At 39.7% G+C, this 25,776-nt stretch overlaps 2 protein-coding genes across 5 annotated transcripts in view; both read left to right on the top strand.

Annotated features, from left to right (window-relative positions):
* Window positions 1–1,253: 1,253 nt before the first annotated feature.
* Window positions 1,254–12,579, top strand: slc2a8 (solute carrier family 2 member 8). The gene is made up of 10 exons (XM_058637011.1): window positions 1,254–1,614; window positions 2,726–2,888; window positions 3,227–3,433; window positions 4,329–4,428; window positions 7,411–7,622; window positions 7,754–7,903; window positions 8,738–8,846; window positions 8,996–9,154; window positions 10,822–10,967; window positions 11,058–12,579. Exons 1-10 carry the CDS (start codon window positions 1,535–1,537, stop codon window positions 11,202–11,204), a joined length of 1,473 nt encoding a protein of 490 aa, XP_058492994.1. The 5' UTR covers window positions 1,254–1,534; the 3' UTR covers window positions 11,205–12,579.
* Window positions 12,580–12,707: 128 nt separating this feature from the next.
* Window positions 12,708–25,776, top strand: part of LOC131464149 (protein HIRA) — a 21,315-nt gene continuing 8,246 nt past the window's right edge. The window contains exons 1-17 of one of the 4 annotated variants that reach the window (XM_058636489.1): window positions 12,708–12,995; window positions 14,369–14,431; window positions 15,059–15,169; window positions 15,349–15,439; window positions 15,540–15,634; window positions 16,418–16,513; window positions 16,895–17,055; window positions 17,182–17,349; window positions 17,450–17,563; window positions 17,739–17,809; window positions 18,018–18,123; window positions 20,482–20,703; window positions 20,979–21,064; window positions 21,140–21,346; window positions 21,464–21,607; window positions 21,682–21,898; window positions 22,077–22,184. In XM_058636489.1, the coding sequence (XP_058492472.1) occupies window positions 12,959–12,995; window positions 14,369–14,431; window positions 15,059–15,169; window positions 15,349–15,439; window positions 15,540–15,634; window positions 16,418–16,513; window positions 16,895–17,055; window positions 17,182–17,349; window positions 17,450–17,563; window positions 17,739–17,809; window positions 18,018–18,123; window positions 20,482–20,703; window positions 20,979–21,064; window positions 21,140–21,346; window positions 21,464–21,607; window positions 21,682–21,898; window positions 22,077–22,184 (2,097 nt within the window). In that variant the 5' untranslated portion in view covers window positions 12,708–12,958. Of the gene's footprint in view, window positions 12,996–14,368; window positions 14,432–15,058; window positions 15,170–15,348; window positions 15,440–15,539; window positions 15,635–16,417; window positions 16,514–16,894; window positions 17,056–17,181; window positions 17,350–17,449; window positions 17,564–17,738; window positions 17,810–18,017; window positions 18,124–20,481; window positions 20,704–20,978; window positions 21,065–21,139; window positions 21,347–21,463; window positions 21,608–21,678; window positions 21,899–22,076; window positions 22,185–25,776 lie in introns of all 4 variants that reach the window. The other 3 variants (XM_058636491.1, XM_058636490.1, XM_058636488.1) reach the window with 3 other exon arrangements.

Here is a 25,776-nt window from a genome sequence, read left to right as displayed (position 1 = left end):
ATGGTTTGATTTAAAATGAACATGGAAGGTACATATTCAGAAATGAATGGACAAATGTAAGAAACTATTGAATGTAATGAGATGTTTAGTTGGTCGAGAATGGGGAGCAGACAGAAATGCTTTAAGGGCTAAATATAATGGCTTACACTGAGTTCAGTTCTAGATTAGGGTTGTTTGGTATACAGACCCTAACCACATTAAAGCCATTTTCGGAAAAGGAGAAAGCTAACAAAGAAAGCTTTGGATGGACAATCAATCAAATAGCATCTGAACTTACCGTAGATCAATACAACATTAGCCCAACATCACTGTCAATAATACAGCCATGGATACTACCAGATGCCACCATAGACCTTACATTGTTAGAGAGGAAAAACAAAGGAATGTTGAGCTATAATCCATATTCAATTCAAGCCTATACTGACAGTTACCAATACCATAGTTACATTTAGATATACACAGGTGGATCAAAAATCCATCCCAAAAACGTAGGAGTAGGAGTTTTTGTGTGAGAATTTCAAATTAAAGCAGGGAAAGGTTAAGTGATAAGGTGTCGGTAAATACAGGCGAACTAATTGCAATAGTATTAGCAATACAATGAGTTGAGGAAACACGGTCTCTGAGAACAATCATCTGCTCAGACTCAAGTTCATCACTCACATGCTTACAGTTCAGTCATTCAGAAAGCAGACAAGACATCCTCATAGAAATACAGCCAACACTATGTAGAATTCAGATGATGGGACTTATAGTTACTTTCTTATGGATACCAGGCAGCACACATTGGGGTTAGAGGATATTAAATGACAGACAAGGTGGCAAAGGCAGCAACAGGACACATTAAGATAGATTTTCACAATCCAAAGGAAACCGAGAGAGGTTAGGAACATGGGGAAAAAGCAGGGAAGATGAAACTGTCATATCAAAGATTAGATTTGGTCATACATACCACACCATTGTATACAAACACTGTGAACAGGAGGAAACAGTTCAACATGTACTGACTCAATGTCATAAATATCAAAGAAAAAGAGAAATTATGATATGCATGTATGTGTATATGCGTGTTTATATATATATATATTATGATATATATTATGATTTTTGCAGTAGTACTACATTTAAATCCTCGTTTTGATCCACACTCCATACCAGATGGTGGCGGTAATGCACCAAATCGCTCTTTGCCAACCGCCATAAAAACTCAACAAAGAAAGAAAGAACAAACGGGCCAGTAAGCATAGCCGGTAAGGCTTTTGTTTTGAAACGATCAACCCGGAAGCGGCGTGCACACTCGCTGGTCAGCTAAACGAAATGTTGACAAAGCAAAGTTGACCGGTGCCGGTGCAGGAACAAGCGCAGACTAGAGTCACGGGTTCGATAAACTACCTCACGGTTCTCCCGCTTCTCCTGCTCAAATAGCAACAGTTGCTGCTGTTGTTTTTGTTTTATCCGGCTTTTCAGACGAACCTGTGACAAACGCAAACACAGTGAACACGGAAGTCGGGGTGAAATATTTTGTGCCGTCGCAGGTATGGACGTAGACGACGAGAGGAGAGGGCTGCTGGACGAGGATCTGACAGGACTCGTGTCTGAGCAGGACGCGTATCTAAGGTCGGTGATCTTGCACACACACACACGCACACGCACGCACACACACGCAAACAACTGTAACCACTTAATTCCTAACTCTTATTTATCATAACGTCACTTCACATTGAATCTTAGCCCTAATCCTTTGTCCCCACGGGGACGAGATCACTGACAAGATCAGTGTTCAAGTCCTAAAGAGATAACAAATACAAGTACACACACTCGTGATACAAAAGTCCATCAATCATGGAGATAATAGTTAGCCAACATATTTGGGACACGAGTTGAAATGTAACACTCACAGACCTATCATAGCTGGTCAATAGAAAGAAACATGTTGTCCTGCAATTAAACTTCCTAAATTAATTCAAGATTTACAGATGTATTTATTTGAAAGATGGTATTAAGTTGAAATGATTATTTCCCAAATGGCCTGTTTTTATAGATGCCATTTTTAGTCTTGATGACATCTTGACATTACAGTTTCACCATTCACCTATTCACAGCATGTCCATATTAACCATTCATTCAAGTCCATCACATGTGCAGCAATTTGGGGTTAAGTATGCTCTCCATGTATAGCAATCTATATTAGAAAAACACATTTTGTTGTTTCTTTGAATGGAGTGATGTAACAATCAATTGTGTACAACACCTATTGTTACAGCTCTCAGTGTTTCAATGCATGTGCCTCTGTCTTTGGGGATATGTGTTGCTTGTGCCCACTGTTATCTTTTTTCAAAAGTGGCATTTATCCTGCCTTATCTTGCATAGAAGTAGACCGGTTGGATCCTTTGTTGCTTGGGGATGGATAGACTTATTTGTTAGCAGGATTTTAAGGGGCAATGTGTCTTCAAAAGAGTGCATTTAAAGGAGATGGGGTCTGAATTGAGACCCCAGAGCAGGAAATGGGGCCTACTGTGATGACACAATAAGTCAAAAGGCCAAGCATTTAGAAATATGCATACTAAAGATACTAAATCATACTAAAAAATCAACACAGATGTAGTAATTGACATTATTTTATTTTTTAAAAATACAAGCTCCAGATTGTTATAAACCATTTATGTACATAAGTAGCTGCACCATCATTTCAAATGACCTCCTACATTCTGTTCCCCTTTCTCTGCAGCAAAGTGAAGAACAGGAATTTATACCTGGCCACATTTGCATCCGTTCTGGGTCCCATGAGCTTCGGCTTTGTGCTGGGCTACAGCTCTCCTGCACTTCCTGAACTCATGAATATCGCTGACCCACGGCTACAGCTCAACAACATCCAGGCCTCCTGGTTTGGGGTATGATGTTGGCCACATGATGATTCAATGTCATGTGCTGTTACGTGGTGTGGTTTTACCTCATCAGCAGTATTATGTCATTATTCGTCAGTTTGGAGTTAACTTGACATCAGAGTTTATTCAAGACACAGAACTAGTGGCAATACTGCCATGGAAAGAGAAGTTAAAGGCAGGCAATATTAGAACTTTGGTACTTGCATATGAAATTTGCCATCTTTGAAACTAAGCAGATCTGAAGAAAAATGTCAATAATTTATCATGTATTTATCAATATATATTATTGATAAATGCATGTAAAACACAAAGGTAAAAACTGTGTCATGTGGTGTGTCTGTCAGTCCATTGTGACAGTGGGAGCAGCAGTGGGTGGCTTGCTGGGCGGTTGGATGGTGGAAAAGATTGGCAGGAAGCTCAGCCTCATGTTCTGCTCGCTGCCCTTCGTCTTTGGCTTCACTGTCATCATCGCAGCACAGAATGTGTGGATGCTTTATATTGGCAGAGCGCTCACTGGCCTTGCAAGCGGAATCACATCGCTGGTCGTCCCGGTAAGACCCTCTCCTGGTTACACTCCTGCATCAACATCTGACGGGCTTATGATAATTAAACTCACAATGAGAAACATAATCTATGATTAATATTAACAGCCTTTCTACATGTTATCACTTTTTGTTAATGAAACAAATGAGTTAAAGAAGCTACTTTGATCAACAAGTGATTTAATGAGTTGAAGTGTCAACCATTGTCAGATTTTTTTCTCAGATGTTAAGATTTTTTTGTTTCTCGGGTATCATTTAAAAATATTTGGGTTTTAGAAAAAGAAAAGATTATTATTATTCACACAAACAGCCTAATAGTGCTTTACAGGTGCCTCGGAAATTGGAATGGGGAATCAGTAACACGTAGGTTATGTGCAATCCAGTTCCAACCGTAGCTCAACATTTGGATAATATTGGTTAATGTTAGTGCTATAGTTCAGTTGGCTGACTGGTACACTAAACCAGTCCATTAGATAAACACAAGTATTTCCTACATAAAAACACCACAGCAACATGTCCCCAGACACCAGTAGGACATGACTGTATACAGCTTGTTACACTGGACACAATGGGACAGAAAAACTACAGCTAATAATAATAATAATTGATGCTTGGAGCAGACATATTGAATCATGAACTCAGGGCATGAGGAGTATGAACAAGTTGAAGACTTGAATAACAACTAAAGCCGGTGCTCCTGTTTAAACTTCCTGCTAATGACTGGAATCCACTATGGCCTCATTAATGGAGTGGACCATCTCTTTGTGAAGCCCTAGATTCTGACGGAATAATAAAAAATAAAAAAATGAAGAAGCTTTTTAACCAGTCTTTGTTATGTAACTGGTGAATGATTGTGATTCTAAGGTCTAAGATGTTCTGGTACATTGCTCTTTTCTTTACATAGCTCTACATCTCTGAGATGGCGCACGAGCGGGTCAGAGGAACCTTGGGCTCTTGTGTGCAGCTGATGGTGGTGCTCGGCATCATGGGAGTTTATCTTGCAGGTACATCAGCTATGATTTTTTTCAGATGTTTGCAGTGTTATTGCTCTTTTATTGTTCTGTGAATCCCATTTTGTTAGGTTTGATTACAGGTTGATTAACTTACCATAAAGAGAAAAAATGATTAAAAATCTTGCTATTAGACAGCCTTTGTGGGAGTTGTTGATCCACTGCTGCCCCAAGTTCCCAAGTTCAAATGTGTTATTTTGTAGTTTCTGCATTTGAAATCTTTAGTTTAGCTTTACCTAATTGATCCAAACTTGTCATATAAAGGGCTCATTCTCAGGTAAACAAAAACACTACAGTTCCTAATTTTCATGTGATCTTTGAATGAAAACACAAGTTTCAATATTGTATTAACTTTCTATTGATGGAACATCCTTAAATTCCACACACTGGACTTTTCAAAAGAAAAAGTAGAATTTTTTTCCTGGCATGTTAAGCACAGAGACTGCTCTCTGCCTCCTCAGCCTCAGTGACAGTAACTGCAACACACACTGTGCATTTACAGGTTGTGACATGATATATCATTGATTTTTATAACATGCACATGATTTCTCATCTGAAACTGTTTTCCTCTGACTCCTCTTGTGACTCAGTTGTTTAAAAAAGCTTTTACTGAGGTTGTGGCAAACGCCAGGCCACCACAGGTCATGTGATTGATCTTTGACATGGTGAGATTCACTAACTGCTCACTCGACCCGTAGCACTGGCACAGTGACTTCTCTTTCTAACGTTATGCCTCTAACGAACGGCATGCCATTCGCATTTTGTCAGTAGAAACTGGCGTGTCATGTGATGCACGTCTTCTGGTGATACTTAAGATGCCTTGGATGTTTGGTTGTTTGTAAATAAATATGTGTGTTTGCAGGTCCAATGTCATTGGATCAAATCATAATATGAAACAATCAATTTGTGACTTAATGCAAGTCAATAAATTTGACAGAGAATAAATCAGCCGCTTTTATGACTTGCATCTCACAAATTCTGGATTATTGAGTTTATATACTGTATAGTATCAGTTGATATCTATATTATGGTGTCACATGGAAATGATATTAATGTAAACCTGGAATTAATGAGGGAGAAACATTGACAGTGGTTACAAAGGTCAACTTAACACCTAAATGTCTCTTAAATCCTAGACACCGGTCCTTAAAATTTGTAGTTGTCTTAATGGAAACAGTTGAATGTTGAATCTCAGCTCCAGGTGGTTAGATGGAGTCTAGAGGGTAGACTGCAGAGGCCTATTGCTCTCTCAGATCACATGATTTATATAAGACTGAAAGATTATTATAGAATTATTATAATGACAAAATATGTTGCCTACCCTAGTTTTAAGTATGAGCACATGTGCCAATTAACAGACTAGTGGTTGTTGTATGAGACTCATTGTCCCAGTTACCAGGATAATTAACTTTCCCTCGAACAAAGTAAAAACTGTCTATTCACCACTTCTTCCATGGCCACAGGACAGGAAAAATGTGTTTGTTGCTTTGAGGCTTTTGGGATAAATGGCCCTTAAATGTGTGATTTATTTGAGACTGAACCATTTGTTCACTTACTGGTACATGTATGTATGGGGTACTTACTTCTTGTAGTCTTGTTTTAAGAGGAGTTTAATTTCTATCCAGTATCTGTTCAGCCCAATTAGTGATTAACAATATCACATTATAACAATAATCACATTAGCAACAAAATCTATTTTTAAATGCAGCTGATGCAGGCATTTGTGAAGAAACCTGGATTTAACAAGGCTTCCCTGTTTCCTGCGTTTCCTGTCATCGATTCATGGTCATTAGACAACCAGTCTGTGCACGTTCATAATATTAATTAGATTTATTAATGAATATTTCAAAGGATCATTGTTTTTGTATTTCTTAATAATGTAACACATTGGTTGCTGTGATACAGAAAAGAGCCCTAAACTAAATTTTCTCTAAAATAAAATTTGCAGAAGAACACATTACAAATAAGTTTGTGGGCTCACTTAGTGTCCTCAGTCTCCATGACATTTTATGGCCGGGTCCACATCATGTAAATGTCATCATCCACCAATGTCTGCGATGGTATGCATGAACCCTTATGCCAGGGTCTCAAACTTGAGGCCCACACGGCATATGTGAATCAATTTCCTGTGGCCTGCCACTTCATATCATGTCACAATATCATTACATCTCAGTATGCTGAGGTGATAGAATATGGACAGATAATAATACTAAAATGTTTGTTAGCTTTATCATAATGATATATTCATTAATATTTATTATATTATTAAATGTATTAAAATGACATATGTGTGTTTAGTTTTTGTTATTGGGGTTAGGGTTATTGGGGTTAGGGGGCTGGTTAGGGGGCTGGGCTTTCTCTAGCCCAGCCCCCTCTTGACTAGACTAGATGCTCATTGGCCCTCAGGTCATTTGAGCCAAATTTACACAAATTTATCATTCAAAGTCAATGCACAGACGCAATATTATACGCGGTGGACACATTTGGTGCGCAGCAATGCAACTAATCACGTTCCGCGTGAACGCAGCAAAAAACTTGTCTCATCAATGGTGACAGTGAAGCAAATGCAATGACCACCAGGGGAAAAGTAGTTTCTGAGAAAATCTGTCCATATCTTACTTGATTTATAATGTCAGTAAACATTTTCCTGAAGTTTATGCTTTTAATCACTAGTCTTTTAGTCTTTTTCAATACAGTATGGCGTCTGTTTTGTAAATTGTGGTCCTATTTAGAGTCAATTCAACACTAAAGTGGGATGCTTTAGGGTGTGGCTATGGCTTGATTGACAACTAGTATCACTAGGTGCATGGTTACAGGTTTATGTTGACATGCAGAGATGATTTTTCAGTCAGGCTCCACCCCTTGTTGTTGAATTGTTAATTCTGGTTTCAAAAATTAAAATCGTGCTAAACAAAAACTCAAAGTGTCAAATTGTCAGTTCATAAACCTGTAGATGGGTGTGAACTTTTTCTGCAGGCCTCTTCCTGGACTGGCGGTGGCTGGCGATCTGCAGCTCCATTCCACCAACACTTTTAATGGTCTGTATGTGCTTCATGCCGGAAACACCCCGCTTCTTGCTGTCACAGGGCAAGAGGCAGGAGGCTGTGGAGGCACTACGCTTCCTGCGAGGGCCAGATGCCCCCGTTGAATGGGAGTGTGCTCGTATCGAGGATGCTTGTGACGAGCGGGTGAGTCCAAGGGGGAGTGGGCAGTGTGAGTGGTCACCTCTGTAGAGTGTTATAATCTTTCCCTAACAGCACTGTTATACATTTAATAAAAACCTGGTGAACTGTGGCGTGCCCTGTCTGTCTTTTCCCAGGGCTCAAATTTCCAGGTGTCTGACCTGAAGAACCCTGGCGTCTACAAGCCTCTGATGATTGGAATCATGCTGATGGTGTTTCAGCAGATGACTGGGATCAATGCCATTATGTTCTATGCTGAGAACATCTTTGAACAAGCACATTTTAAGGTGAGATTTTTTTTGTGCGTTTTGTGACATTTTATTTGAATTCTTAAAATACGTTGAGCTTCAAAACTGTTCCACAGATTTTTCTTATGTACATTTAATTAGTTACCACCAGGATTCCATATCAGAACACCTTAAAGTGATAATTAATGTTTTTAAGTGTGGTTCAGCACTGACCTTAAGAACCCAGCAAGCTCATTCTTGGTGAAGAAATGGCTACCAACTGCTCACAAGGAAAAACACCTTTAAGCCGCTTAATAAAATCTACATCAGTTAAGTCTATGTTATCTGAAGAATATGACCATTGCTTACTTTCACGGACTGGTAAATACAAGTTGTGTCACTTTGTCCATAGATTATGCTGGTTCTCGATGAAGTGTGTGTGCACAGCACAGTCTACGCTGACTATGTGTCAGTACCTAAAATATCTACACTTCAAAATTTTTTACAGTGTTGACAGTAATTAACAGCTCAACATGACTCCTCCAGCCTACTCTGTTAACTCCTTGCCACCACCTTTGCCTACCCCTGTGTATGTACTGATGAGTTAGACAGCACTGTGCACTAGTTACTGACAGAATTCATTGGCACAAGGAGGAGTTCAAAATTCCAGAACGCTTTATGACTGGAAGCAGAATGGGCACACACCACTAAGTGTGGATAGGTCATCAAATACTTGAAACACAAAAGACAATGATCTACAAATACTCGGATGTTTATAACTTCAGGAATAAATCCAGGGACATGGCTTTTTAAATTAATGGAGAAATGCTATATTTATACTACAGTGTTTGTGTGTGTGTGTGTGTGTGTGTGTGTGTGTGTGTTGTTTTCCAGGAAAGTGACCTCGCATCAGTGATCGTGGGTTTGATTCAGGTCATCTTCACTGCAATAGCAGCATTGATCATGGACAAGGCAGGAAGGAAAATCCTGCTCATCATCTCAGGTATTTTCAGTCACAGGTTTTACTAATAAATTGTATTTACTTTTTTACTTTGAGAAAATGTTTACAAGATGATACGACTCTATAACAACATCACTCAACTCAAAACACACAGTAGTGTTATAACAGTTCTCTCTCTAATAACAATCAAGGTGTTGCCATGGTAATCAGCACCACTGCATTTGGGGTTTACTTCTACCTGATGTCCAGTGGAGCCTCGCTGGACCTTCTGCTGATGGACGCTGCTGGTGAAAAACCTCATACTGACCTGGCCTGGCTGGCCCTTGCAAGCATGGCCATCTTCATCGCAGGTGAGCTCACCTGTCACATGCAGCAGTGACTCTCATTCAGTCCCAGCATGAAAAAAAAAAATGTACACAGATATTTAGGGAAAAAAGTTGTATTGAATTGAATCTTAAGATAAACAGTGATAAAAAATGAATCAACTCTTGTGTCAAAGTTGTTCTTGATTATACTGTATGAATTTGTCACAACACAGATCTGTTAACAGAGAAGATTCTTGGTAGATCTCAAGTGCAAGTAGCCAAAACAAAAAAATAGAACTGCAATAGCACAATTTAACTTTATACTAATTTGGGTAAAGATGAGTCTAGGTCAACGGAAGTCATGTCAGGATGAGTATAGACTGTCGATGTCCATATAGGATGGCACTTTAAGTGAAAACCCAATGAATCCACATTTTAAACATTCCCAAACCTTGGTTAGTCATATTATATTTCACGTATGTTATAAGAGGTACTAAAATACCCTTTAAAGATATAGTTCAGTTTCCTTTTAAGTAGGGGTTGATGAGGTACTATCTGTTTTTTTGATGTGAATGGTAACAGCCGAGAAAACATGTTAAGAAAAATCATGATAGCAGCATTTTTACTCCTATCATGAACATTTACTGTGAGCTATATTTTGAATATATTTAGGGGTTTACCATGCTGTCAGACAGTGAGCTGTCCTAGTGGAAAGGGAACTTGGCTTGTAACCGTATGGTTGCCTTTTCGAATCCCGACAGGTCGGGGGGTGGGGTACCCACGAGCAAGGTGCCCAATCTCCCATTGATTGGGTCAATTGAACACTCTAAATTGACCCCAACTGCGGGGGCCATATCTAGTGTACTTCTAGTGCCAGTCCCAAGCCCAGATAAATGAGAGGATTGTGTCTTACTTACTTTGCGTCAGGAAGGCTTAAAAAATCAAATATGCTACCTCGAAAGAGGGGAAAAAGCAAAAAACATGTCAAACAGCCCTTTTCTTTGGCACTAAGGCTGAGGCTGTGTTACGATGCAGTCAATCAGACCTGTCTTGCAGGATGGTAAATCACTGTATTCAAAATATACACTTATACACTTTACACTATTGTCGTGGTTTTTTTTCCAGTTTGGCGTTTTCTGCCCCCATTCATATCAAACACTTCTCTCATCCCCCTCTCTAAACTGGCAGTGCAATGAACTCCATTGTATGCAACACACTGACTATGCATAAGAACATTATACATTATACAAAAAACTCTTAAAATCTGTTTAATTAAACCATTTAATTAAAATCTGTGTTAAAAATCTCTATATTCTGGTAGCCATCACTGGACTAGCGTGTTTGCTTAGTCACGTGATACTCTTATGTCTGCGACAGTAAATCTAGGAAAATGTTTTCCGGTATCCCACAACACTTTATCCAACCAGAAGCCAGAACTTCACAAAGAAGTAGTCCTCTTTTTGTGAGGTTGGGCTGCAAATAAATTCCCTGCCATCTCACCAAACTCATTTAGAAGTTATGTAGGGAGGGGGATGCTAACAGCACAGCATCACTGACAGCAATGAAGTCAAATAATTAACAGCATGTAAAAATGTTGTGTACGTTACACTTCATTCCTTATCTCTTCTTCTCTGCCTGGTCTTGACCTTATTATTTTTTTTAACTAATGGACATTTGCAGGTTCTCTGAGTTTGATCTTTGTGTGTTCTCAGGCTTTGCTCTTGGCTGGGGTCCAATCCCGTGGCTTGTCATGTCAGAGATATTCCCTGTCAAAGTGCGAGGGTTTTCCAGTGCCATATGCGTACTGACAAACTGGAGCATGGCGTTTCTCATCACCAAAACCTTCCAAGACATGATGGTGAGTCTCATCACCACATTGGTACAATGATACAGTGAGACTATGATTACACACTGAGGCATCCATGTCTGTAACTGTGACTTCTTGCAGAATCTTCTTACCAGTGCTGGAACCTTCTGGTTGTTTGCCTGCATGTGCATTGTGAATGTCATCTTCACCATGGTGTTCATCCCAGAGACAAAGGGCAAGACACTGGAGCAAATTGAAGCCATGTTCAGAGGAGCAGCAGGTCCATGACGTGAACTGACTAAACAACCTCTCAGCTTTAAAGTTTCTGATCAATGCACTTCAATGGAATCATTTGCAGTTAGGGCTGTGCTGAGAAACAGCAGTATCTTCTACGAATGACAGGGAAACTCTGAACCCTGGTGGTGAAGATGAAGCATTCATAAAACCAGGTGTGCTAACTTCAGTTACACAACTCTACACTGCCCCCTCGTGGCCGCACATCTGTAAATCACCTCTGAGTCGACACTGATGTCAGTGAAGTTCTTCTGATTTTTTCCTACGGTGTTGGGACGGTATGAGGATTGTAAGGACATTTTAAAATGGAATTTGTTAACAAAGCATTTGCTGCTTTCTAGTTTAAAAAGTGTATAGAGAGTCTATGCGAGACTATGCTAAGCTAATTAAAGGCATCATATTTTAATGGATTTAATGGATGGTGCAGAATTGTACTTGTTGGGAAAAAATTATTTTATATTTTCCTCATCCATTTTCACTCTAGTTCTCACCTGTTTTGGTTCATTCAGTTTACAAAACATGATGATACACAACATTGATCATAGAAGTAAATTACATTTTTTCTTGATTTTAATTTCCATTTGAGAGTGGAAATCACTTGTGCATTGCTGAAGCTTGCAGAGATCTGCAAGGTGCTTCAGGAACTATACATGGAACTAACACAATAATAATGCCAGTAATGACTTTGATGACTTCTGCAGATACAAACTGATAAATTCTGTGGGAAGTAAATCATCATGAAGTTTGAGCACTGGACGTGCTGATATAACAGCTGCTTACATCATCGGATAAATTAAGTAAATCAGAAAAGATGAACACTAAATATAATCACCTCATTTAAAAGTTGTAAAGTCTCTGTGAAAGTATGTGTATGTGGCTGATTTGATTTTGTAATGATTTTTCTGTTGGGAAAAAGAAAATGTCTCAAACTTGATCTCATATTTGATTTCATATGTTTGAAGAAGTATATTTTACACTTGTTTGGTGTTTGTTTAGTTCCGATAATCCTTTGTCTGAAATATTTTGAAATATACAGTTTGACATCTGTCTTGATCCTACTTATGTACATTTATTAAATTAAATACGTGTTTACTTTATTATTAGTTATATGAACTGCTTATTTTTTTATCATAATTTACTTCTTTTCTATGTTTTTATAACGACATGGCACTAGACTGCAGCGCTGTGCCAGAGTACAAGAAACAAGTAATGGACATTTTAAATTTTGATTTTGCGCATTACGACGTACTTGAATTTTCAAAATAAAATATCTGTCAAGTGTATTTTCTAATTACGTGACAAGTTTGCCAGTTTCTTTGTTCCAAATTGAATAAATGGTATTAAACAAATTAAAACAACATAAAATCAACTTAAAAGATTGCATGTTATTAATGTCGTACGTTACAAGTGCACAACCTCGGAACTATTGCGACAGTTGCCGGGCACTTGTTTCCGGTCCGCGGTCAAAATAACGGAAACGCTTCCGAAGATACCCCGGTGTCACATCGCTCATCGTCCGAGGTGTCTCCTCCGCTCTGCCGCTACCGCTGCTCGGTCTCAGACGCGATGATGATGTTGCCGCCGCCGCCGTGGAGGTGATGGAGTTGAAGCACCAAAACAGCCAAGTGTGAGACAGAGTTTGAGACAAAAGGAAAGGGGTCGGTGTCCATTCTCCACCCCAGCCCGCCGTTGGACTGAGTTTCGTTGAAAATTATAACTGGAGGTGCTTTAAGAAAGTCAGGTTGAAAATGAAGCTGCTGAAGCCAAGCTGGGTGAGCCACAACGGTAAGCTTGTGCAGGAATCTGTTGGACCAAGTTGGGCTTTTGTTTTCAAGGGGTGGTGGGGGTCAAGTGATAGTGGTCGACACTTGTTCGAGTTATTTTTCACTAGCAGTCGCTCATAAACAGGATTTAACTCAACAAGTGAACAGTTACACACGCGCACCCCTGGTGTTTTTCTTTTAAACACTCTCCTCCATGTAAGTGTTTGCTAACCGGTGCTAGCTTGTTAGCTAGTTAGCCCCCCTCCTCCCGGCTAGCTCAGATGCCCTGACATTGGCTAAGTTACCTGCCAAAATGATCCGTGTCGAAGTTTCTGTCTGAAAGTGTCTTCATTTTATATCTTTCTATATAATTTGAGCAAATGTCTCATATAATTGACAGGAAAGAAGCGTGACACGAGCTTCAATATTATAAGAACGTAGGTGTATGAAACTGTCATTTTGGAAAGTTACCCGGCTGAGAAATGGCCTGAGTTCAGATTCAGGGCGCAGCTATCACAGTCACACATGAAAACTATTTATTTTATGATGATTTGTTAACTCCATGAAACATCCGTTAACTGCTTAAGTGTGGCGAATGACCCTTTAAGATGTAACTTTAGTTAACGTAATGAACTGCGATATGAAATGAGGACAAGCATATCTTCAAATACTAACACGATACTACTGCAACTACTTCTACCACTAATAATAGTGATAAATATGTGTTACGTGCTTAGGAACTGTACTGACGTGTACTGAGTATACCTGCTGTAAATCCAGCATGTTTACATCTCACATTGTGATTACTACTGATATTCTGTCCTCCTTCAAATGAACCAATAATATACAGTCATTCTATTGTATTGATTTAAAACATTTCTATAAATAAAAGTAAAGCTACAACTTTCCAATGTCTGTTTTTTGTTGATAACTAAACTAACTTGACACTGAATGCTCTAAAAGTAAATAAAGACTTTTATCATTTAGTAATCGGTAAATGATTAATCACTTTAATTCACCTAAACATCTGCATCAGACTGATATTAGTATACATAGATACACAGGGTTGTGATTTCACCACTGGACTAAAATGTGGTATCAAGCGATTCCTAATGTTGTATTGTGGATAGTGTGCAAAAGACATTTATTTCAGACAAAGAGAAAACATAATATCCATCTTTAAATTAATGAGACATTTAATTTACCATCACCTGACACGAAGACAAGGCTTACAAATTAATATTTTTGAAAAGAAACAGGAAACCTTTAAAATTAGCTGTAAATCCCAACAATGAGTTCCTAGTGATATTCCTGTTATGTGTTTAATTTTCTCGCTGTTTTTCGCTTCTTCAAGTCAACTGACTGTGCTGACTGTTAATTAATTGTGTTTCACAGGCAAACCCATATTTTCAGTTGACATTCACCCTGATGGGACAAAATTTGCAACTGGAGGACAAGGTAAGACAAGCAGTAAACCTGCTCCACAGAGCTGCACAAATATTGCACATTAATTCATTTAAATATGTTTTTTTGAATGAAAATGAGAATAATGATGCAAAAATTACCATTTATTTTGATCAATCGCATTTCCTGTCAAAATAATCGCAATTAGATTTTTATTCAAAATCGTTAAGCCCTAGTTGGTTGGACTTGTATTATTGTTTTGCTGTTTTGATCTCTCAATTTGGTCTCAATGGCTCCCATTAAAAAAAAAGAAGAAACATTTATGATAATTAATTTCACAAAACCAAAACATGAATCAAATGCATCATTTTATATTTGTATGATTTATTAGTAGAGAATAAACCGTATACATTTTTCTTTGAATTTTGCAATGTGACTGATTCATGCGTATGACCGAGTATTCATGTGTGCACAGCTGTCTCATGCTTCCATACGCATACTTTTTTTAATGATTGAGTGTGTTTGCACTGATGTATTAAGTGCTTGTATTTTTTTACTCCTCTCTAAAGTTGCTCTCTTGACTTTCACTTTCTAATCAACCTCCATGTTTGTGTGGTTCAGAAGGTTTAAAACGTTTGTAGTTTGTGTGTTTTATTTCTGAAATGTTGAATTTGTTTTCAGGAGAAGATTCTGGAAAGGTGATGATATGGAACATGGCACCGGTCCTCAGAGAGGAGGATGAGAAGAACGAGAATATTCCCAAAATGCTTTGCCAGATGGACAATCACCTCGGTAACATGCTTCATCTGTATGAGCTGTCATGTAGAAATGTTAAATTTACTGAAATTTGTTGACTAATACACAATAGGCTTCCAGGGAGCCAAGGATCGTGTTTGTCTGCTTTTTCTGCTCAGAAATGTTGTGCTTGAAACACAATAATAATAAAGTTACCTGTGCATGTATGTCTGCAGCATGTGTGAACTGTGTGCGCTGGTCCAACAATGGGCTTTACCTGGCATCAGGTGGAGACGACAAGCTAGTCATGGTGTGGAGGAGAGCAGCGTATGTACCCCCCCCCCCCCAAAATACAGATAAGGCATTTTATGTGTTGTGTTTTGTTGAGCTGCTGTTTTGTTTTAACCATGGGTCTGTTTGTATCCAGATTTATTGGCCCGAGCACAGTTTTTGGATCGAGCAGTAAACTGGCGAATGTGGAGCAGTGGAGGTGTGTCACGATTCTGAGGAATCACACTGGAGGTAAGACACACATACTAGGGCTGACACTCCGAAAACTATTTAAATGATTCAATTAATTTAAATGAATATAAATAAATTACTCCATTCCAGTACTGCTAGTGTTAAAGTTTTCATAACACTTCGTAGAGTAGGATGGAAGAAGCATTCCCTGAATGGGAAATTATTGACAACAGGAGGGGCTCTGACAGCTTTTAACTAAAATGTAATTTAGTATGTAATTTTTATCATTTTATTTGCATTAACCACAGATGAGAACACACGCTCAGAATGCAGAGATACCACTAGTGCACACAGCCAGCTTAGCGCACTTCATGTCTCTTCACCAAAACATTGGGTGCTATCTGCAGAGAGAGGAGTCTCCCTCATGTAGGCTTGCACCTCTAATGGTGTGTTTCCAGAGATGTCCGACACAGAAATCAATAAATCAAGAGGCGAGTAGAGCCGGTGGAAATACACCATAAGGTGCTGTCGCAGCTGGAAACCTTACAAGTGTCCTCTGCTAGAATATAAGGGGTATAACTTCAAATTGTCTATGAGACTGCAGCAAGGCATTTCAAAGAGGTCATTACAACTCAAATGTGAGGTGTGAAATTCAAAATTATTCAATAATTTTGAATTTCAAATAAAAAGTAACAGCACCAACATATACGCAGCATGTACACACACTACACATGCACACTGTAACATGCTGGGAAACACCTGTACTCAACACAGACCCTCTTCAGACATAGTAATGTCTAATGTCTAACATGTGACCTTGACTCAATTTGTCTGTGTGTGTAGATGTGATGGATGTGGCTTGGTCTCCTCATGATGTGTGGCTGGCCTCATGCAGCGTTGACAATACCATTGTCATCTGGAATGCTCGTAAATTCCCAGGTAAGAGACTCTGCTCTGTTAAAAACAAAATGGAACGATTCGGGGAAACACAGGTGTGGATCTGCCCAAATTTGAAATGTGTCTTCAGCAGTACAGTTCTACTTGATGATGCATAACTTCTTTTTTAATTATCTGAATTTGCCATTGCATTAGCTGATGGGGACAAGGGCCAGTATTTTTGAAGCTTCCTGTTTAGACAATTGATATCCAGCCAGAGACTTCAGTTGGACATTTTCTGTTTATTATCCGTTGAGCAAATTTACAATGGAGGTGCAATTTTTGTTCTTTATGAAACTTTGGTGGACCACCACAGTCTAGGTAAATACTGGAAACTTGTCAACCATGTTGCCTGTCTGTCTTCTGTGTCTTCTGTGTCTTCAGAGATGGTGACTTGCTTGCGAGGACACACTGGGCTGGTTAAAGGCCTAACATGGGACCCAGTGGGGAAATATATTGCCTCCCAGGCTGATGACCACAGTCTCAAAGTGTGGAGGACAGTGGACTGGCAGATGGAGGCAAACATCACCAAACCATTCAGCGAGGTACGAAAACACTGTTGTTGCTGTGTTGGTGCTGAGCCAGGAAAGAACTGATGCTGTCAAGATTACTACTCAGATACTTCCCCCCCCCCTCCTCCCTCTCTCTCTCGCTCTCTCTCCTTGTCTCAGTGTGGTGGGACGACCCACGTTTTGCGTCTGTCCTGGTCTCCAGATGGTCAGTACCTAGTATCGGCCCATGCCATGAACAACTCCGGTCCCACTGCTCAGATTGTGGAAAGAGATGGGTGGAAGACCAATATGGACTTTGTGGGTCACCGTAAAGCAGTCACTGTGGTGGTAAGAACATCTTTGTCTTGTGTTCATTCTTTGGGAATGTTGATTCTCCAAGCTAAAGACTCATCAGCATTCTTGGATATCTCAATTTGTCTCTTTGTAGAAATTTAACCCAAAGATCTTTAAGAAGAAGCAGAAGAATGGCAGCTCTCCAAAGCCCAGTTGTCCATACTGCTGCTGTGCTGTTGGCAGCAAAGACCGATCGCTCTCTGTCTGGGTCAGTTTGTTTTACACTGAATAGAAAATGGTCCAGAAAGTGATCATTTGTGGCTCCTGTGGTGAACTTGGCAGTGTGAAGATTAGAAGTGTTCACTTGTTGCCAGCTTCATCTCATTGCCTCATTAACATTCAGGGATATTGACTGAACTACCTTGCTCTATCTTTCCTCTCAGCTGACATCACTGAAACGCCCTCTTGTGGTCATTCATGATCTTTTCGATAAATCAATAATGGACATTTCCTGGTGAGTAATAGCAGTAGCTGTGTGGTCATGAAAGATGTATTTTAATCACCACAACGAAATAAACCAGTTCTTACATTTTCACAACTTTAATGCAAAAACAATTTTTTGTTGTTGTTTTAACACACTTGATATCAGATTCTGCCACTTTGTATGTAACACTACTGGTATAGTAAATGATGTAGTTTTGATGTCGGTCTGTGTGCGTCAGGACTCTGACAGGTCTGGGGATGTTGGTGTGTTCGATGGATGGCACTGTGGCCTACTTAGACTTCTCAATGGATGAATTGGGAGACCCACTGAATGAGGAAGAGAAGGTAAGACCTGGCTTGTACTTGCATGAGGTCACAAGTTATTAATAAAATATAAAATATAAAATAATTAAATAAAAATAAATGTATAAATGTAATGGTCCACATGCCAGAGTAGTGGCTAGCACTGTTGCCTCACAGCAATAAGGTTGCCAGTTCACATCCTGGCAGATTTCCTGCGCTCAAGTTCGAGCTGGCCTTCTATTGGTTGACAGCGTTGATGCACAAAAACTCTGAGAGCAGAGCAGAGCAGAGATCCGCGTGCACAAGTTTCCTGAGCACAAGAAGAAGAGCTTGAGCGCAGGCTCCAGTGCCCCCACTATTCCATGTGGTGGATAAAGCAGCAGACATGAATGAGTGATTATAATTGGAACTACGTTGTATTTTGTGAGTAGCAGAAAAAATGCTAAACGTGGTGACTGAATGATAAAATGACAAATAAGTGTCTCAAGCATTAACCCTTGAATACTGAATGAAGATTGTAAAACGGGACAAAATTGTGCTGGTCCAAGTTCAAGTGCCACAGCTTATGATGTCATCTGAGTCATGAGACTTGTTTACAAGCCTTGGATGTCTTCTAACTGATCAGGGTTACCCGAAAAGAATAAACTGATGTGTCTGATAGTCTATTAAACAGAATCATGAATACATGTTTTACATTAAGTGTCAGTATTGTTGACAAACTGCTGTTGTCACACCCAAGTCGTACAAATACAAGGTTGAAGAACGTGACACAGAAATAATGCTGAACACTTTCTGTTGTTGAAACCAAAGGCAATTCAGTGGACATTTTTTGTCTTAATTGCCTAAGTTATATTCTATATTATATCATATCCCAGCATAACATTCCAATTTAAATATGGATGGTTATTGAGAGGATAAAATGTCTGTCCACTAAAACAGTTTTCATGAAAACATAGAAACCCTGATGATTTACTTAATACTCAATGGAGGACATCAAGGCAATGGTGTACTTGATGCTTGGTCTGTGGCTGTTTTGCGGACAGCAGCCATGTATGCTCGCTCTTCACTCTTGCCTGTTTTTAGAAATTGCGAGTTTGATTCTTGATGTAAAATGGCACTCATGATTCTTCCAGTGATGACGCTCTCTGACCAATCAGTGGCCAGCAGTCTGTTGACGTCACATATTGGTATCGCTTGAAACCTTGCCAGATGAGGTACCAAAAAGGTACCAGGCATTATCCCTAATGGAAAAACAAACAAAAAAAGTCCAGTCGAGCCGAGTAGTGCTTGAACTGTATAATGGAAAAGCCCCATTAGCTGACCACTGCAAACTGTGGCTTTTGTAACCCCAAATGTCTTGGGTTTATGCTAAATATTGTTTAAAATGCACAAATATGCGTTATAAAAACCATATTGGGTAATAGTTCTCCAGACTCCAGACATATGTTATTGAGATAGTCGGTGTTTCAAGGTAGGGGTGTGCGATATTGATGATAATCAATATCCCGATAATTTTGGGATTATTTTGCAATCCTCAAAAATGTGTTTGGCAAAGCATCGAAGGCATGTTGTACCAGCTTGCTCTTGTTAATAGCATATTAGATGTTAATGATAATATTGACAAAAACAACTTGTTCAAGAAAAACAGGTCTTATTTATTAACATAAACTTACTTTATATAATATTGCACAACGACCAACAAAAACTATCATGAGAGCATTTTAAACTGACACCTCCCCCTCATGTAAACAATTCTCATCATATTTGAACTACAAGGCATTAACATGAGAACGTGGATACACATTTAACTGCGTTTTCTTGTATCTGGCCGGTTGTGGTCGACCACTGACTTTTCATATTCTTCATATTTTGTGCGGTGGTTAATTCACAGATGGTGAAACAAATTCATTGTCGAGCTTTCTTTTTTACGGCAACTGCTTTCCAACAGTTTGCAGATTGCCGTCTTTTTGAGTGACATCAGTGATTTTGCAGCCAAACCACCAACCACCAGCGAGTGAGGGTGATCCACATTTAGCTATTAAATCTAACGACATTGATTCTGAGGCTGGTAGAGTTCGCCGCAGCCTGTCCTACTAGGCTTGATCCTCCAGTGAATGTGTGGCCTCTCAAAACGTTGAAAATGATTTTGACATACTCGATATTGTGATTTTACATATCATTAAAACAACAATTAAGATTGTAGACGATATATATCGCACAGCCCTATTTCAAGGTTGGATTTGTTGTTGGCAGTGTGAGTTCAAATATTTGACTGATATTAAAAGAGGTTTTCTCATTTCTAAAACAGACCCTGGAAGTTCTAGTTTTACTTCTGGTCTCCTTCACTAGTACATATAGAATCCAAATCAAAATACTTTTCTTTGTCCCTCTGTGATACAGAACAGCATCCATCAGAACATTTATGGAAAGAGCCTGGCTATAACCAGCACCGAGGCTCAGCTCTCCACCACCATCATTGAGAACCCAGAGATGCTAAAATACCAGCAGGAGCGGCAGACCTCGGCCCAGGCCAATTCCGGACCGGGTGGCACCAAACCGGAATCCTCTACCCCTAAACTCAACAGTGTGATGAATGGAGAGTCTCTGGAGGATATCCGGAAGGTGGGAAACATAATGAATCATATTTGAGTTGAAAATAATTTGCCACTCAGTGTGGCAAATTAGTGACCAGCCACTCATATTTATCTGCTGCCAATTTTGTCTATAGTGGAAGATAAAATAGATGACTGAGCATCAGTGACAGCAGGTCAATTCACAGCATCACAAGACAGAATACATTCATACATGCCAAATGTCCTTTGAACTTCTGTATTGGACACATTTAAGATGTTGGCAAGTGATGAATGTCTTTAATGTGTTACATTGTCCTCACCTAGAACCTTTTGAAGAAACAAGTGGAGACAAGAACAGCAGACGGCAGAAGACGAATCACGCCACTGTGCATTGCTCAGCTGGACACGGGGTGAGACAACATGAAACAAATGCTGTCTGGGGGTCAGAACAGATGAGTTCCATTTACAACATGGCGGAGTAATAGGTGTCTGTCCCACTCTCTTTGCAGGGATTTTTCTCCGGCTCTATTTAACAGCGTTCCCATCCTGCCTTCGGGCTCCTCCATGTCCAATCAGCTAACCCCTCAGCTCAGTTCTGACTCAAGTCCTGGGCAGAGGCCCGGCCATGACCCCATGCTCACTTCATCTGCAGCCAATACTACTGCCAAAGGCCTGGAGGACAACAAAGATGGGTACGCAGGGGCCTACCTTCTGTTTTATCTCCTGTTTTTTCTATCCCATCTTTAATGGTTTTTGCTTCCTGTATTTTTTCCTTTGCTTAATCTTATTTCCTGGTTTTCCTTTTCCAGTGTGAGACCCAGTCTCTTGCTCACTTCTGCCTCCAAGATTGAGCCAATGAAAGCTTTAGACTCCAGGTTCACAGAGAGGTCAAAGGCCACACCAGGCATGACGGCTGCCATCTCCTCCACCACTGGACTTGTGCCTCTCGACAGGTAGTAAAAAAAACTAGACTGTTGTTTAAAAGTTGTTTCCTCATAACAAACAGATGTTTTCGTTTATCCAGCAGGCCCAAAGATGCCCTCTCAGTCTTGAAAGACATAAAATCCAAAGAAGAAACCAGCAGCGACAGCGAGGACAAGATGGCCACCATCAACAAAAACCTGGCATTTGCCAAAAGGAAACCAGAGCTGCTGATGGAAGGAGGAGAGGTGGTGGAGAAAAGGAAGAAGGGAAGGCCCAGGAAAGACAAGATGGCTGCCCCCATTGCCCAACCCTTCACGCAGGTAAGAGAAATTATACAGTTAGAGCTGTCAGTGGAGTGATCCATTTATTCATTGGTAAAAGTAAAAAAAAGTATTTTGATTTAAACTAGGTTTTGTTTAAAGAGTGCAGTAAAAGCGCTGTGAAGTAGATCCATGCAGCTGCAGACAAAGATGACTGAGTGCGTCTTCTTCCTGTCAGATCACTCCTCCAGCAGATCGGGAGCATAGTGGAACTGCAGCTCCTCCAGCTCCTGTGGCTGTTCTCAGACTTCCAACACCAAGTACACAGAAGGCCTTCAGTCTGCAGGTAACACGCCAACACCCTGTGGTATCTTCATCTCCACATCTGCATCTATTTCTTGCGGATAGACATGTCTCAAATGAGGCCATTTTTCCAGGTCCTTTTGTCGTGGGATGTTGATTCTATTTTTGTTCTTTTTAAATTATTTTATTTTTTTATATTATATGTAATTATATTACAGTCATATTATCACATGTCACATGGATGTAGTGTATGTGTATGTGTGTGTGTGTGTGTGTGTGTGTGTGTGTGCGCGTGTGCGCGTGCGTGCATGCATCCTTGTCTTGATGTGGTCATTAAGTACAGGATACGTATTGTAGACAACAACAGAGAAGATTACAAGAGTACATGATAGAACATTGTACCAGGTATTTACATCTGGATCTGATACACAACATAGAAGATTGCACCTTTTGTTTGAACCCATCCATTTTTCATGTGAACAATAGTATTGGAACAGATAGTTTAAAAAGGATTAAAGTGTATAAGACTTAATATTTAGTTTCAATAACTGCATCAAGCCAGTGACCCACTGACATCACCAAACTTTTGCATTCTTCTGCTGTGATGCTCTTCCTGGCTTTCACCACAGCCTCTTTCAGTTGTTTGTTTTGGGGGTTTAGTCCATTCAGTCTCCTCTTCAGCAGGTAAAATGTGTGCTCTATAGGGTTTTAGTGTGGAGATTGACTTGGCAAGTCTAAAAACTTCCACTTCTTGCCCCTGATGAACTCCTTTATGTGTTTGGGGTTGTTAACTTGCTGCATGATGAAGGATCTCCCAATCAGTTTGGTTGCATTTTTCTTTAAATTGGCAGAAAAAATGTTTCTGTAGACTTCTGAGTTCATTTTGCTGCTGCCATCATGTGTTACATCGTCAATGAAGATTAATGAGCCAATCCCAGAAGAAGCCATGCAAGACCAAGCCACGAGCTTACGATTATGAGCTTGTATCTTTGGGATCATGAGCAGATCATTTCTTTTCTCCAAGCCTTAGCCTTTCCATCACTTTGGTAAAAGTCTCTCAGTCTATTAAACTTTGGCCCAACATATTTGAGGCTTGTCTCTGTACTTTTGACAAATTCCAGCCTGGCCTTCCCTTTCTTTTAGCTAATGAGTGGTTTACATCTTCTTGCCTCTGTAGGTTTGTTCATGAGGTGTGCTGCGAACAGTAGATTGTGATACCTTCGCTCTTGCTCTGGAGGTTGTTGCTGATGTCACTAGTTGTTTTAGGGTCTTTCTTTACAGCTCTCACAATGTTTCTGTCATCAACTGCTGATGTTTTCCTTGGTCTACCTGTTCGACGTCTGTTACTTAGTACACCAGTGGTTTCTTTCTTCTTCAGGACATTCCAAATGGTTGTACTGGCTATGGCCAATGTTTGTGCAATGGCTCTAATTGATTTCCCGTCTTCTCTCAAATTCACAATTGCTTGTTTTTCACCCATAGACAGCTCTCTGGTTTTCATGTTGGTTCCACTTCTAAATGCAGTCTGCACATGCAAAACCTATCCTACCCAATCTGAAACTGAGCGTAGACATTCAGTGTCCAGATTTTTACCAAACTGATCCTTTCAGCTCAATAAACCCCTCTGGAAAGGGTTACCAGGACAAGTACGGCGGGAACAACTCAAGTGTCTTTATGAAGTTGTATTTCTCACACTGGGAAGTTAGACAGTAGTTAGGTTGTAAACCGACAAATCGTATGGGTTCTGATGATGATTAGTTAAATGTTAAACAAACTTTTATAACTGATAGTGTTATGATGTCACCAAATTCGTGCTTTGATGTCCGGCTAATGACAACTGTAGTTTCCTGCCGGAAAGTTCTACATTCAGTGTTATTTATTGTTTAATAAACAATGTAATAGGACACACCTGGGCAACACAACACACCTGTCAGTCACATGTTTCAATACTTTTGCTCACATGAACAATGGGTGGGTTCAAACAAAAGGTGCTATCTTCTATGTTGTGTATCAGATGCAGATGTAAATACCTGGAAGTAATTGAAATGTTCATCTTTTGTCTCATATTCATCTTTTGATGTCAAACCCAAATGTTTTCAGTCTATGGCAAAAATAAAGGAATTGGCCTCACTTTTCCAATACTATAGGAGGGTAATGTATGTTCCAGCACATCATTTAGGGTAGACTCAACCCGGGATAGCGTAGTCTTCATGTCTTGAGAAGATTCTTTGGGTTGCCTCCTAAGATTAAGGAGCTCTCTGTGTTTCTTTCCACATGGGATTCACCTTCATCTGTTAGTTCTCCTTTTTGTCAGCTTTGCCTTTTTTTTTCTTGATTTTTTTTTTGCCATGGACATTTCAAATCTTGTTTTAGTTAGTTTAATTCGTTTGACTCCAAGTATTATTTTGGTTAGTTTATCAGGGTTCCCTCCTCGGAGTAGAAAAGTTAATCGACTGTTTATGCCATGATGTCACTGAAAGATGTTGCTTCTAATGACTGGCATTTTCTCTTATGTGAAAATCTTTGGCATTTCACTGTCCAATCCAGCCACTTTGAATTCAAATGCAATGCAATGCAACTGTGAACAACTTTCTCTTGGCCCATGGTGCACAAAATAATCTTAGTTTTTCTCCCAGAAAGATCCAGGTTCTCCATCAAAGCTACTGTCCAGAATGAGGCCGGACTCCCTGGGTCTAGAAAGGCATAAGTTTCCACAATTTTTGGCTTTGACTTGACTTTGACTGGCACAATGGCAAATTTGCAGTCCTGGTCGCTGGCCCCAGTGAGACCACCGTTGTTGACTTTAACCAGAGCACCATCTGGTTCTCTTTTGGCTTTTCTCTGCTTGATTTTTCTTCTGATGAATCTACAACATGCTGGGGCGTCGTGCGTCACATACTTGCATGAAAGACGTTTCCCTCTTTTTTTTTACTGAACAGCCAAAGCAAGTTCCATTAGTTTTGAAGAATTCCATCTTCTCACTTTGAGCCTTTTCCTTGAATAGTGTGCTACTCCCTCTAGCTTTTAAGCGATGCAAAGGTTTTGCTTTGGCATTGTCCTTTGCCATCAGTTATGTGTTTACAGCTTCTGACGAGCTATAAGTAATGCATACAGTCCACATTGTTGTTAGTCTTTGCCTCTATGGCATGTTCAAATGTCTGCTTAAAGGCATGGTACTGCAGAAGATGTATCCTGGTGATCAATTTGAAGATGTTTTTTCTGGTCATTAATTTGATGATTTCCCGGTGGATGAGTTGTTTCCTACTAAAGGTAAATTTGAGGATTTATATTTTGGTGAAATTGACGCCATTTTCCACCTTCTATTTCCTCCATTTCATTTTCCTAAGGCCTCTGTCTGTCCTCCTCCTGACGGGGTCTCTTCTAACTGGAGCTTTCCACTGATTTCAGTCTCTGACAGAACTTTGCTTATCACTTTAAACCAGGCTTCCATATCATGAAGAAATCATTCCTATTCTTATAACTTCTTGAAAAACCATTCATCTTTTGTTCATCACTTGGAACGAAAGGCAACAGTGAATCATGCAAAGCAGTGGCATTTCCGTTTTATTTCATCAACTTTCCTTTTGCGCTCCTGTTGTATTGACTCAATTTTATTTATTACAGCCTTCTCAGTG

This window comes from Solea solea, chromosome 8 (assembly GCF_958295425.1).
Source record: "Solea solea chromosome 8, fSolSol10.1, whole genome shotgun sequence".
NCBI lineage: Eukaryota > Metazoa > Chordata > Actinopteri > Pleuronectiformes > Soleidae > Solea > Solea solea.
This window is presented reverse-complemented; position numbering and strand designations above follow the sequence as displayed.